Genomic DNA, 12,857 nt, shown 5'->3' on the forward strand with positions numbered 1-12,857 from the left:
TAAGAGGAACGAATGATGTAATTTACCTTATTCATTTAAATTGGCCATTTAAATTTCTTGTGTTTGATAACCAAAAAATCAATATTATTTTGCTTTTATTGGTTTGAAAAAGAGCATTTAATTCTGTTTATGTATTTGTTTGTAACCTGTACATTATAATATCTAGCCCACTTGTGTTGGAAGAATTAGTCGCAAAATTAAAGTTCCATCCGTTTACTCTCAATCATGAATTATAGTATTTTAAAACCTATACATTATAATATCTAGCCCACTTGTGCTGGATGAATTAAAGGCGCAAAATTAAAGTTGCATCCCGTTGACTCAAGTTCAATCATGAATGAAATATATCCATTAAAATAATAATCAAACTAGGCAGCAGATTTTGAGCATTGAAAATTACAAATTCACTTTGTTTTGATTCTTATATCCACCCGCCCTTAAATCCTTGTTGTTTTCAAGATGAAGCCGATGAAACTTTTCCAATTACTGATCTTAACTTTGTTAACATCATCAATAGAAGCTCAGCTCACCAAGCCACGTTGTAATACAGCCTGTGGGGATGTCCAGATTACATATCCATTCGGGATTGGACGAGAATGTTCTGCCAACGAATGGTACACAATCAACTGTAATTCCTCCACACCGTATCTATCTGCACTCAACAACGTAGAGGTATTGGTATTGGATATAAACTTGGCAACTGTCACTGTTAATATCTCATTAATTAGTGTTGATTGCCAGAATCCAGTCCAGTATAGCCATCTTATTCTAAACACCAGCTATGGCAATAGCCCCTTCCTATTTTCCGCATCCAATAACATACTTATTGTTAATGGGTGCGGCAGTGCCGCCATCATGGAGAACGGCACTATTGTTGGTGGTTGTTCCACAACTTGTGGAACAACCACTAACACTGTTAGTGTCAGTACTGATACTGACACAAACAACTGCTTTGGCATCGGTTGTTGCCAAACTACAATTTCTCACGATCTCCACTCGTTTACCTTAAACCTAACAGGGATAGAAAAGCAAGATAGAGATGGAACGTGCAGCGGGTCTGCTTTCTTGGTGGCAGCAGATTATGCAGGAGAATTTTCGAGCCAATTTAACGACAATTTCGCTCCTATCTCACTTTCATGGAACGAAACATTCGATGAAAATTCAATAAGATGCAACGAGAAATGTGGAGATATATCGATTCCTTACCCTTTTGGGATTCAAAGAAGTTGTTCAGAGAGTGATTGGTTCAATGTTGATTGCAACTCCTCGACACCTTACTTATCCGCATTCAACAATTTAGAGGTTTTGGGTTTTAGTTTGGAAAATGAAACACTCACTGTTAATGTTCCAATGTTTTCTGATTGTGAAAATCTAGTCTATAACAACAGCCTTAACCTAAACGGAAGTCCCTTCCGATTTTCCGGATCTTTCAACATACTTGTGGTTGAGGGGTGTGGTAGTGCTACTATTATGTATAATGGGAGTGTTGTTAGTGGTTGTTCAACAACTTGTGGCAATGACATTGTTATTGAAAAAAACAACTGCTTTGGCATCGGTTGTTGCCAAACTATGATTCCTGATTATCTCCAGTCGTTTACCTACGATGTAACAGGTTTGAAAAGGCAGACTGGAAATAAGAGTTGTGGGTCAGCCTTTATGGTGGATATGAAGTCTTTCCTTGAAGGAAGAATGTCACAACAATTTGTTCCGGTGACACTTGGGTGGTGGTTGGATCCTGGATTATTAATAGCAGCATGTGATTGGTGTCGACGTTATGGGGGGTTTTGTCAACAAAATTATACCGAAGGTGGGGGCTGGAGCAGGAGGTGTATATATCGTGAAAGAAGGAATACAGAATCACATAGTGGTGTTATTGAAGGTAAGTTATTCTCTGAACTTGCCATCCATGTATACATTAATACATACCCTATGTTCTGCTGTTTAATTTCTATAATTTTTCTAAATTCGATTAGAGAAGCTGAGTTATTTAAAGTTATGACATCCTATTCGAAATTTTGATACTTCTGTTTTGTTGGTAAATTTTGTAAGGAAAACTCGGCAAGTGAAATAGACTTTTAGTTAAACTGACAAGCTAGTGCTTGTGTTTTTGTCTTTTCTTAATGCATACTTTCCCACAATCGTATTTCATCTATTTGAATATTGATATTTAATTTCTCATTTGAATATTGATACTAGAAACAGCTGCAACTTCATGTAATTTCACCCAAACTTTTATTCTTGTGTTCACACTATTTTTCTTCAAACAGCGACTTTTTGTTTAGCAGCTTTCTTTGAATTTCAATATTTCATTTCAACCTCCTTTTTTATTTTTATTTTTTATTTTGTTGGGTTTGATTTCTCAAATATAAAAATCGAGAAACATGGTCCCTCTCTTGGACTATTCACGCTATCGACTCGTTAAGAACGTGTGGTACCTATGAGTTCAGTTACACCACATAGGAAAACCAATTCCAATCAAATATAAAATCCCCAAATATAAAAATCGTCACAAGGGTTGGGGGCATCAACTTAAAACTTTTTTTATTCAAATTTAAATCATATTGCTACGTAAAAAAAGAAATCTATCCATTATTGGAAGCATTTCTCCCTTGTCTTCCACTTGGGTAACCAATGACTCATTCAACTACTTAACCAAAGTTAATTCACCTAAAAACTATAAAAATAATACTTTCTACTTGGTATGCAAGTGTATACGTAGGTTCTTTTCTATTTTTATTTAAACAGTAATTATAAGACCTATCTAGTACAAAAGTTTATTTTAAAAAAACATATGAAGATTTTAAAAAAACATATGAAGATCTAAAAATTTAGGAAGTTTGAATTGATAAGAAAAAAAAATATATTGAATTATTGAAATGTAATGTTTAATTTGTTATTTTTAACTTTTTTATTTCACTTTTAAATTTAAACAAATAATTTAAATAAATAAACAAATAAAATAATCGGATTCATTTGGGAATTTAGAAATTAAAATGAAAGTTATATTAATGAAATTGATATACATTTATTATTATATTATGAATATTATGTAGAATTTAATAAAATAGGAAAAAAAACAATAAAAATGACAAGTGAAAAAAACATTAAACGAAAAAAACTTAGAAAATAATATGTGTCAAATGCAATGAGAATAATACATGTGGCAAAAAAATCTTTATCTATTAAGTTATATACATGTTTCTTGACTTCTTTTAAATTTATTGAGAAAGAAATACCTTTCATAACTTGATATGTTAAGTTTCAAGTGTTTATTATATTATTTTGGTCCGACAACGATAATAAACATATTTATGTGTTGGGGTTGCAAAAAAAAAGTGTTTATTCTAATGTGGTATTGGTACTCAGCAGTCAGCACTTTTTGATAAATTGTTTTGTGTAAACATATTAAAAACTCCTTATTAAGGGTAAAAATGAATTGCACTTTTACTTTTAATTTATGAAAAGTAATGTAAAATATCATTTTTGCTCACTTCACATGTATAAACAAAATTTGTCAAGACTAAAAAACTTGTCAAATTATTACTATCTAATACTGATAAACTAATAAAATAAATAATTCTAAAATTTTATTTTGTATACCGAATAGGCTAATAAATATTCTTACAGAAAAACATGAGTGTTTTAAATAAGAACACCCCCGCCCCCTCCCTTTTATGTTCAATAATTATTATATTTTTATGTTTAGATTTTCATAAAATTTCTTTTCAATCTATTTTAAAATTATGTAATTTTTTTGTTCAAAAGCCTAAGGGTATTCATAATAGTTACTTCTTCCAAACTTATCTATTTTGACTTAATAAAAATCTATATTTAAATCTCTTCTTGTAAGTTTTGTTTTTAATAATTAACATTCACAAACACAAATATATATATATATATATATATATATATATATATATATATATATATATATATATATATATATATATATATATATATATATATATATATATCTTTCTGTTACTTAATAAAGACTATGATTTAGTTGCACTTCAATAGTTATGGATCAATAATAGTCTTGCGAAAACTGATGATGTTTATGGCCGAGTTGTGTAATATTAATTATTTGTATTATATTTTCCTCCTTTCAGGAGTTAGTATAAGCATGGGGTCACTTCTCCTAATGGTGATCGTTTATGTATTATACACAACAAATAGGAAAACTAAAGCCAATATGAAGACTAAAAGGTACTTTAAACGCAATGGTGGTATACTTCTTAAACAACAACAAGCAGCTGATATTGGTTTAGTTGACAAAACCATACTTTTTACATCCAACGAATTATCAAAGGCCACTGATAATTTTAATGAGAATAGAATTCTTGGTCGAGGAGGTCAAGGTACAGTGTATAAAGGCATGTTATCCGATGGAAGGATCGTAGCAATCAAGAAATCAAAGGTGGTTGATGAAAGCCAACTAGAACAATTTATTAATGAAGTGGTCATTCTTTCACAAGTCAATCATCGAAATGTCGTTAAACTATTGGGATGTTGCCTAGAAACCGAGGTCCCACTACTTGTCTCCGAGTTCATCTCGAATGGTACCTTGTATGATTTTATTCAAGATGAAACTAACGAGTTCTCAATCTCTTTAAACATGAGATTACAGATCGCCACAGAGGTTGCAGGAGCACTTTCTTACTTACATTCATCAACCTCCGCTCCAATATACCATAGAGACATTAAGACTACTAACATACTTTTGGATGAAAAGTATAGAGCAAAAGTTTCTGACTTTGGAACTTCACGGTTTGTGTCATTAGAACAGACTCACTTAACTACATTAGTCAAAGGGACCTTTGGTTACTTGGATCCAGAGTACTTCCAATCAAGTCAATTTACTGAAAAAAGTGATGTATATAGTTTTGGAGTTGTTTTGCTTGAACTCTTGACAAGAGAAAAACCAATATCCTTGACTAAATTTGGGGAACATAGAAGTTTAGTTGCATACTTTATGGAAGCCATGGAAGAAGGTCGTGTTTTATCTATTTTGGATGCAATGGTTGTTAAGGAGGGTTCAATGAGTGAGTTGTTAGCCATAGCTAATTTGGCATTGCGATGCTTGAATTTGAATGGGAAAAATAGGCCAACAATGAAAGAAGTTTCTATCGAGTTAGGAGGCATGAGATTATCACATGTGCCATTTACGATTCAAACTAGTTTTGGACATGTAAAGAATAGTGAGGAATTACCACAAATATATAGTGGATCAACATCAACATCATTCACATTCAATGACCTTTGTAGATGAATTTTGGTAAACCTAAGAATTCTTAATTATTTCTTAGTTTATTTCAATATCATTATTTGTTTATAAATAAGTTGTATGTGAAAGAGTATTTTATAGGAAACCCTTGTTTCCTCTTTCTCCCCTATGTGTATACATAAACATTTTAGTATATCTGAAAATTTGTTTGAATTGTTGAAGAAAACATCATGAGTGCAGCACCATTTTAGTTATAACCCTACAAACTTTAAACAAAATCACAATGGCCGACAAGCACCTGATACCCAATAGTGACGAACTTTTAGAGGAATCGTTTGGAGTAACTATGTTTTCCAACCTTTATTTGGGATCAGGGTAAAACCTATCAGATGTGGCAAAGAAACATTTAGAACACATTCAGGTCAATCCCAAGTTGTGTCTTTGGGGCATTTTATCACTTCGGTAGGTGTACATGGAGATGATAGTTTGGTTTTTTTGTATATATTTTAGAATTCGTTTTCTTTTTAGTTTTAGTATTTTTAATATTATTTCTGCATTAGATCGTTAGATTTATTGTTTTGAATATTTTTATTCGTTTAAGCTATTTTTGTGTAGATTTGTACGAGAAAGATGGTATTTTGGAGAATCATCAAAGCCACATCGAATACCTTGCAACCACGATTGAAGTCTCATAGCAAAGTCCGTGAGCAAAAAGAAAATCAAAACGATATAAATTAATTTTTGGATTTCAACAGCATTGCACGACTTTATTCAAGTGATTAGATGGAGAGGAAAACGTTGTCCGATTGAGCTAAAATTTTACGGACGTCTTCCCAACTCATCAATATTCGACCTCACAAAAAACGAGCGGATTTGAACAAGTTTTGATATGATTTTTGGCATCGTGAACATCAAAGCAGGAAGCTGCCAGCTTTAGCTTTGGCAGCTGGCAACCCAAAACGTAAAGCTTTTGGCATCCTATTTTTTGATTTTAAATAGCCCAATATCAGAAGCTCAAGTGTATTTTCCAGGAGCCCTGAAGCAATTTAATTGGGCCTGTCTTGTGTGGAGTAGAAAAAATCGCAACATTAAAATAGAAAGAAAGGTAAGAGGAGGGTGTGGCGCCTCTTTGGTGTGCAGATGTCAACGGGGGAAAACAGGGTGAGGATTGCATCCCCTGCCCCCACCCCCGGAATTTTTCAGTTGCCCCGTCCCCGCCCCCGAAATCTCTAGCCTTCCCACTTGGATTATAGATGGAGTTTTTGGAACAACAGAAGTGACGATATCATGAAGTTGCGTCATCTTCGTTTCAAAATCGGTATTAGTATAATTTCTATCATTTTTATTGTTAGTATTATTTTTTGTAGTTAGTTTTTATATTTCAATGCTAGGTGAATTTATAGAACAATAGTTGATTAGGACTAGTTTTGCATGTTTTTATGGCATTCTATGAAAGCATTTTGTAGAGATGTGAATGTTTAATCAGTTGGTTAATTTCTTGATTACGTAATAGATCTTCAAATTAATAAGCAACAAATGGTTCTTGATTACGTAATAGATCTTCAAATTGGTTAATTTCTTGATTACGTAATAGATCTTCAAATTAACAAGCAACAAATGGTTCTTATGTTGTTTTCAATTCACACAATAATAAAAATATTTTCTCTAAAATGGTAGTGAAAACCTTTTGATTCCTCTTAGATTTGGTGGCTTTTAAATCTTAATGCTAGTTAATTTTCATTAATTATATGTTTAATGGAAATCGTGACTTTAACTAAGAAAATATATTATTAGTTTCTCTAATCATTGTATTAGCTAAGAAAAGTCTAAGTAACCCAGGGTGAGGAACTTGGTCTGATGAATCCTTTGCTGAGCAGCTCATTGAGCTGGCTGGACAACTCTTGCATTTCTGATGGTGCTAGGCAATATGGGGACTTAGCTACGGGAGTAGCCCTAGGGATTAAGTCGATGCGAAACTCGACCTGACGCTCTGGAGGAATTCCCGGAAGCTCTTCTGGAAAGACATCGGGAAATTGCGGACTTCGGGAATGCTCTTGAGGTCTTTAACTTCTTGTTTCTCATTTATAACATGAGATTTTGGTTACAGGGTTAGTCCCACACTCGCGTATTCTGGTGGAGTGTTACCAAGGTCATGTCTCCAATCTTTAAGAATAATGAACTTACAACTAATAATATAGAAAATCTTGTTTATGGTTAACATGAATCCTTTGTAAATATAAAATATAACATTTTATGATGAGATTCACGAGTTTCCTTGCTTTAGTTTGAAAACTATCTCTACAAGTTGATTTCTTAATCGGTTGGTAAAACGGTTTTCTGTGTTAAAAGCATATTGAACATGTAAGTATTTCATACGAAATAATAGGTTTTGAGTACAAGTTCCCATGTACTTTTGCTTGTATCCCCCCTGAAATCGTGAAAAACTCAGAAAAAGGTGTAGGGGTATGAACTCACCTGACGAGGGTGATTCGAATGAACGGACGGTATAGGATGCTAAGTGTCAAGTGAGGACTTGACCACGCACGCGAATCGTATTTAACATGTAATGATACATTTAAGTATCTAATTAGTCATTTAATAACTAATTATACAAGTAAAGGCATACTAATGCACGAAACACTTTACCACAAGTGCTAGGATTACCAAGGGTTTCATATAAAGAGAGTATGGCCTCACTTTGGAGTTTACTCTTCAAATGGTCGCCCTTAGGGGTGTTTACGGTTTTTGAACCATTCCCCCATGAGTTTACGGCCGTAAACTCATGGGTATGGTGTGTTTGTGTGCTTCAAGGTCTTATGCTTCACAAAGAAGGGTCCTAGGGTTGAATCAAAGGCTTAGGAAGTGGTTAGGGCTCGGAATGGCACACTTTTTGGAGTTTACGGTCCTTGGACCATGTTTCGGAGTTTACTGTCGTAAAAGCATGAGTTTATGGTCGTAAACTCATGGTTACTCCCTTCCTTTCGTGTTTTGTGGATCTTAGCTCATTCATGCAAGTTCCTAGTTCATTAGCCAAGCATTAGATGGAGTTTGGGGCATCAAAACCCCTATTTGGGGTGTTTACAGTTTTGCGAGATCCCAAAATCATAAACTCATGTTCATGGAGGTTTTTGGTGTATTTCAAGTGCTAAAGTCATCAAGGAAGGGATCTATGCTAGGTGTCAAGGCTTAGAAGGAACTAGGGCGCACTTTGGCACCCATATTAGGGTTTACGGCCCAAGAACACCTTGGACCGTAAACACCTTGTTCTTGGTGTTTCTTAGGTGATTCCTTGATATATATATATGGAAGTATAAAAAGCCTTAATATACTCCAGGATGGAATTACTTACTTTTAGGATGAAAGCTTGAAGATTCTTAGGAGAGAAATCGGAATTTGAAGAGAGAGAGAGAGAGAGAGAGTAGAGAGAGAAAGTTTCTAGAGTGCGAAAAGAGTGCGAAGGAAGGCCACTCAATCCTTATATAGGGTGAGTTTACTATCCAAGAGAGTTTACTGCCCAAGAGTGTTTACTACCCAAGAGTTTACTGCCCAAGAGTTTACTGCCCAAGAGTTTACTACCGTAAACTCCATGTTTACGGCTGTAAACTCCATCTTATGGAGTTTATGGCATGATTTTGGTGTTAGGGATTGAGTGGTTGCTTTCTAACACTTGTTCCTTAAGTGTATTGGCATCAGAATACTCAAACAGGCCTTAATTTAGCTAAATGGTTACATAAATGAATTTGACTTTCAATGAAGTGTTAGACTGTAGAAATTATACATACAAAAAATTTAGGTTCTCACACTTTATGAACCGAATTTGGACGCCTAAGTTTGGTGGAGTCAGGGACTTGGTCTTAGAAGAAGCCTACAAGTCCAGATATTCCGTGCATCCAGACTTTGACAAAATGTACTAGGATTTAAAAGTACATTATTGGTGGCTAAACATGAAGGCAGAAATTGCAACTTATGTGAGCAAATGTTTGACTTGTTCTAGAGTAAAGGCAGAACATCAAAAGCCTTCAGGTTTACTTCAACAACCGGAAATATCGGAATGGAAATGGGAGCAGATTTCAATGGACTTCATCACTAAGTTACCCAAAACTCCTAGTGGGTTCGACACTATTTAGGTAATAGTCGATAGATTGACTAAGTCCGCCCATTTCTTACCAATAAAGGAGAACGACAAGATGGAGAAGCTGACTAGAGTTGATCTTAATGAAATTGTCAGATTGCATGGAGTTCCAAATTCTATTATTTCTGACCGAGATAGTAGATTCACTTCACGATTTTGGCAATCTCTACAAAAATCCTTAGGAACACGTCTAGATATGAGTACAGCTTACCATCCACAGATTGATGGTCAGAGTGAGAGAACCATTCAGACATTAGAAGACATGCTCCGAGCCTGTGTAATAGACTTTGGAAATGCATGCGATACTCATTTACCGTTAATTGAGTTCTCCTACAACAATAGTCATCACACCAGCATCAAGGATGCACCGTTTGAGGCTCTTTATGGACGAAAATGTCGTTCCCCTATATGTTGGCTAGAAGTTGGAGATACACAATTGGCCAGAGAACGTACAAGTGATACCTTACGTACTGGACCAGAAATAATCCACGAGACAACTGAAAAGATCGTGAAAATTAAGGATCGATTAAAGGTTGCACATCACCGTCAAAAGAGCTAAGCTGACGTAAGACGTAAGCCTTTAGAATTTCAAGTTGGAGACAAAGTAATGTTGAGGATATCTCCTTGGAAAGGTGTATTTCAATTCGGGAAGCGTGGAAAACAAAACCCACGGTATATAGGACCTTTTGAAATTCTAGCAAGAATTGGTTTTGTTGCATACCAACTCAAGTTGCCTCAAGAGCTAAGTAATGTACACAATTTTTTTCACGTATCAAATCTCAAAAGATGTCTATCTGATGACACTCTTGTTGTACCTCTCGACGAGATACAAGTCAATACCAAACTCAACTTTGTAGAAGAACCTGTCGAGATCATGGATCGAGAAGTCAAACAATCAAAGCAAAGTCATATTCCCATAGTGAAAGTTCGATGGAACTCTTTACGAGGACCTGATTTTACTTGGGAACGTGAAGATCAGATGAAAGAAAATTACCCCCAACTATTTGACAAAATCCCATCCACAAGATAAATTTCGGGACGAAATTATTCTAAAGGGGGAGAATGTAACACCAGTTAAAATAGGTCAATAGACAATCACATGTGATTATACCAATCATATAATTTTGTAAACTAATAATGTGATAAACGTACTATGTAGTTCATGATAAATTCTAATACAAATACGAACTTTCTTTATAATACAACTCAAAGTATATTGCCATACAATTCCAAAGATATAGAGAACGTCTGAATCTGACTTATCATAAGGAAGTTTGGATAAACCGAACACTATATATCTCTATAATAAGAGGAATTTAAAATAGAATTAGAATTAGCCATTGGATTCTAAAAGAGAGTTGTAGTACTCATAAATACCTATGCGTGGATATAAAGAACGTCGAAAATGGAATTCGTAAGTTATGACCTTCCGAAGATTCAACTATCAGAAACCCTAATCTGACTAAACTCACGACATGAACAAGGGTTTATTCACGATGTCAGGTGTCCAATTGCCACATATCGAAATCTAGAAGGTGTGTTACGAGGCTACGAAGAGATAAGATCCAAACTCACGACGTGAGCAAGGATAACTCACGACGTGAGGAGTCACATGGCCACCCTCCGAAGCTAGGGACGCAAATGGCAAGTCTACGGGATGAGCATGTAAGACTCACAACATGAGTTTTATAAAACTCACGATGTGAGAGTCCAAAATGATTACTATAAATAGCAGGTTTGACCTCAGCTATTCCTTACACCATTTCCTTTTCTCCTCTCTCCCTTGCTGAAGCCATCTTGCATCCTTAGCCCCGACGACCTCGTGTCACTGATTGTTTCTGCTAAGATTACATAAAATCACGCTACTAGCGTGAGTTTTACGGCCCCACTTTCTAATATTTTCGGGGGGAAACTCATGCTAAATATTATATATATATATATATATATATATATATATATATATATATATATGTTATTAATATGTCTGTATGATAGTATATATCAGTATCAACGTAGATAGTTATAATAACAGGGATATAGTTATTTCGTATTTGAAAGTATACAACTATCGTAAAGTTGTTAGCATGTTATTGTCGTAGTAGTATACTAATGTAGATCTTGAGTTATACTTAGGATTCTATATATATTTTGTGTGCGATATAGTTCCCAAGTTATATTCGGAAGTTTTATATGTTAAAAAGTATGTACGTTGTTATTGTTGGTTTTATGTCAATATAAAACTTGTTATGTTATATGTTGTTGTTGTTATTGGTTTTATGGTTTTATGTCAAGATAAAACCTGGTTTTACTTCAAGTTATAGCTGTTATAGTGTCTAAATGTTATGAAGTTAGGAGTAATGTTTAAAAGCAAAGTCTAGTAACTTAGGGCTTTAGACACAAAAATGCTTTTGTTGTTAGGGCTATAGGAAGTCGTCAAAGTCAACATGAGTAATTGTATTCATCAACTAAGATTGGGGATCTTAGCGGAAATCCTCTGAACTGTAACCGTTAATCCCGTGTGAGTGAGGAAGTCATGTATAATTAGTATACGGGTTGACAACCCCACTTATGATTGTTAATTACAGTCAACCATAAACAAGTGACGAACTATCCTTTTACTTGTTATTGTTCCGACATCGATGAAGCGTACGGTGTTGTTTCTCATACAAAATTATGAGTGTATTGTTTCTCATGGAAATCATGAGTGTGTTTTATCAGAAGTATTGTGTCATAGCAGCGGTTACTGGCTCATGGTAGCAATTTGTTAGAAACATTATACTTTATCGTATACAAGTATTAATGTTATGTATAAGTTTCCCCCTACTTATACTCTAGGTTCAAAGAACGTTTAGGTATAGCACTTATTTGATAAGTAGAATATTATACCTGATATATATACTATATGTTGAAGAGTCAAAATGATAATTTCAAAACTATACTTTTGAACTTGGAAAATGTGTTATTTTTATATAGAGTCAAAACCTGTGGACTCACCAACTTTATTTTGACGTATTTTAAAATGTATGTGTTTTCAAGATCTTGAAAAGCTGGTATGTATTCAAACAAGAGAAGTTTTACTATTATCTTTCTGTTCATTAAGAAATATGCGATAGTCGGATATTATGTAATAGGTTCTAGAAAAATAGTTATGTAACTTTCAATTATCAATAAAGATATGTATTTTCTTTAATACGGTTCAATGTATGTTATATAACTGTGATACGAAGAATGACGTTACACCACCCGGTGTTTCTGCCGATGGCCGGGGTGTAACAATGCAAGCAACACAAAAGATCGACTAGCCCTCGAATCAAACAATACCATAACTGATATGTCGTTTACTAGGAACGACCCTAAAAACAACACATAAACATGAGTAATAGTCAAAAGTAAATAGAGATAAGATGGAGAAATACATACCAACAACCACATCGGGAGTCGCTCGTCCCTCCTTTGCTATCAACTGGAAGGCTCTGCTCTTCGCCACTGGTGCCTCTG

The 12,857-nt window shown here is 34.5% G+C and overlaps 1 protein-coding gene across 5 annotated transcripts; it reads left to right on the plus strand.

The window, feature by feature from the left end:
- Positions 1-337: 337 nt before the first annotated feature.
- LOC145031500 (wall-associated receptor kinase-like 8) lies at positions 338-6,737 on the plus strand. 5 transcript variants are annotated; one of them, XM_078980067.1, is made up of 3 exons: positions 338-1,879; positions 4,113-5,278; positions 5,843-6,737. In XM_078980067.1, the coding sequence occupies exons 1-2, from the start codon at positions 460-462 to the stop codon at positions 5,270-5,272; spliced, it is 2,580 nt and encodes an 859-aa protein (XP_078836193.1). In that variant the 5' UTR covers positions 338-459; the 3' UTR covers positions 5,273-5,278; positions 5,843-6,737. The 5 variants fall into 5 exon arrangements, 4 of the variants coding, with proteins under 4 accessions (XP_078836193.1, XP_078836192.1, XP_078836194.1 ...); XR_013676951.1 differs by having other exon boundaries at positions 339-1,879; positions 4,113-5,689; XM_078980068.1 differs by having other exon boundaries at positions 341-628; positions 1,019-1,879; positions 4,113-6,737.
- Positions 6,738-12,857: the final 6,120 nt, after the last annotated feature.

Source organism: Lactuca saligna, chromosome 2 (assembly GCF_052625555.1).
Source record: "Lactuca saligna cultivar CGN05327 chromosome 2, ASM5262555v1, whole genome shotgun sequence".
NCBI lineage: Eukaryota > Viridiplantae > Streptophyta > Magnoliopsida > Asterales > Asteraceae > Lactuca > Lactuca saligna.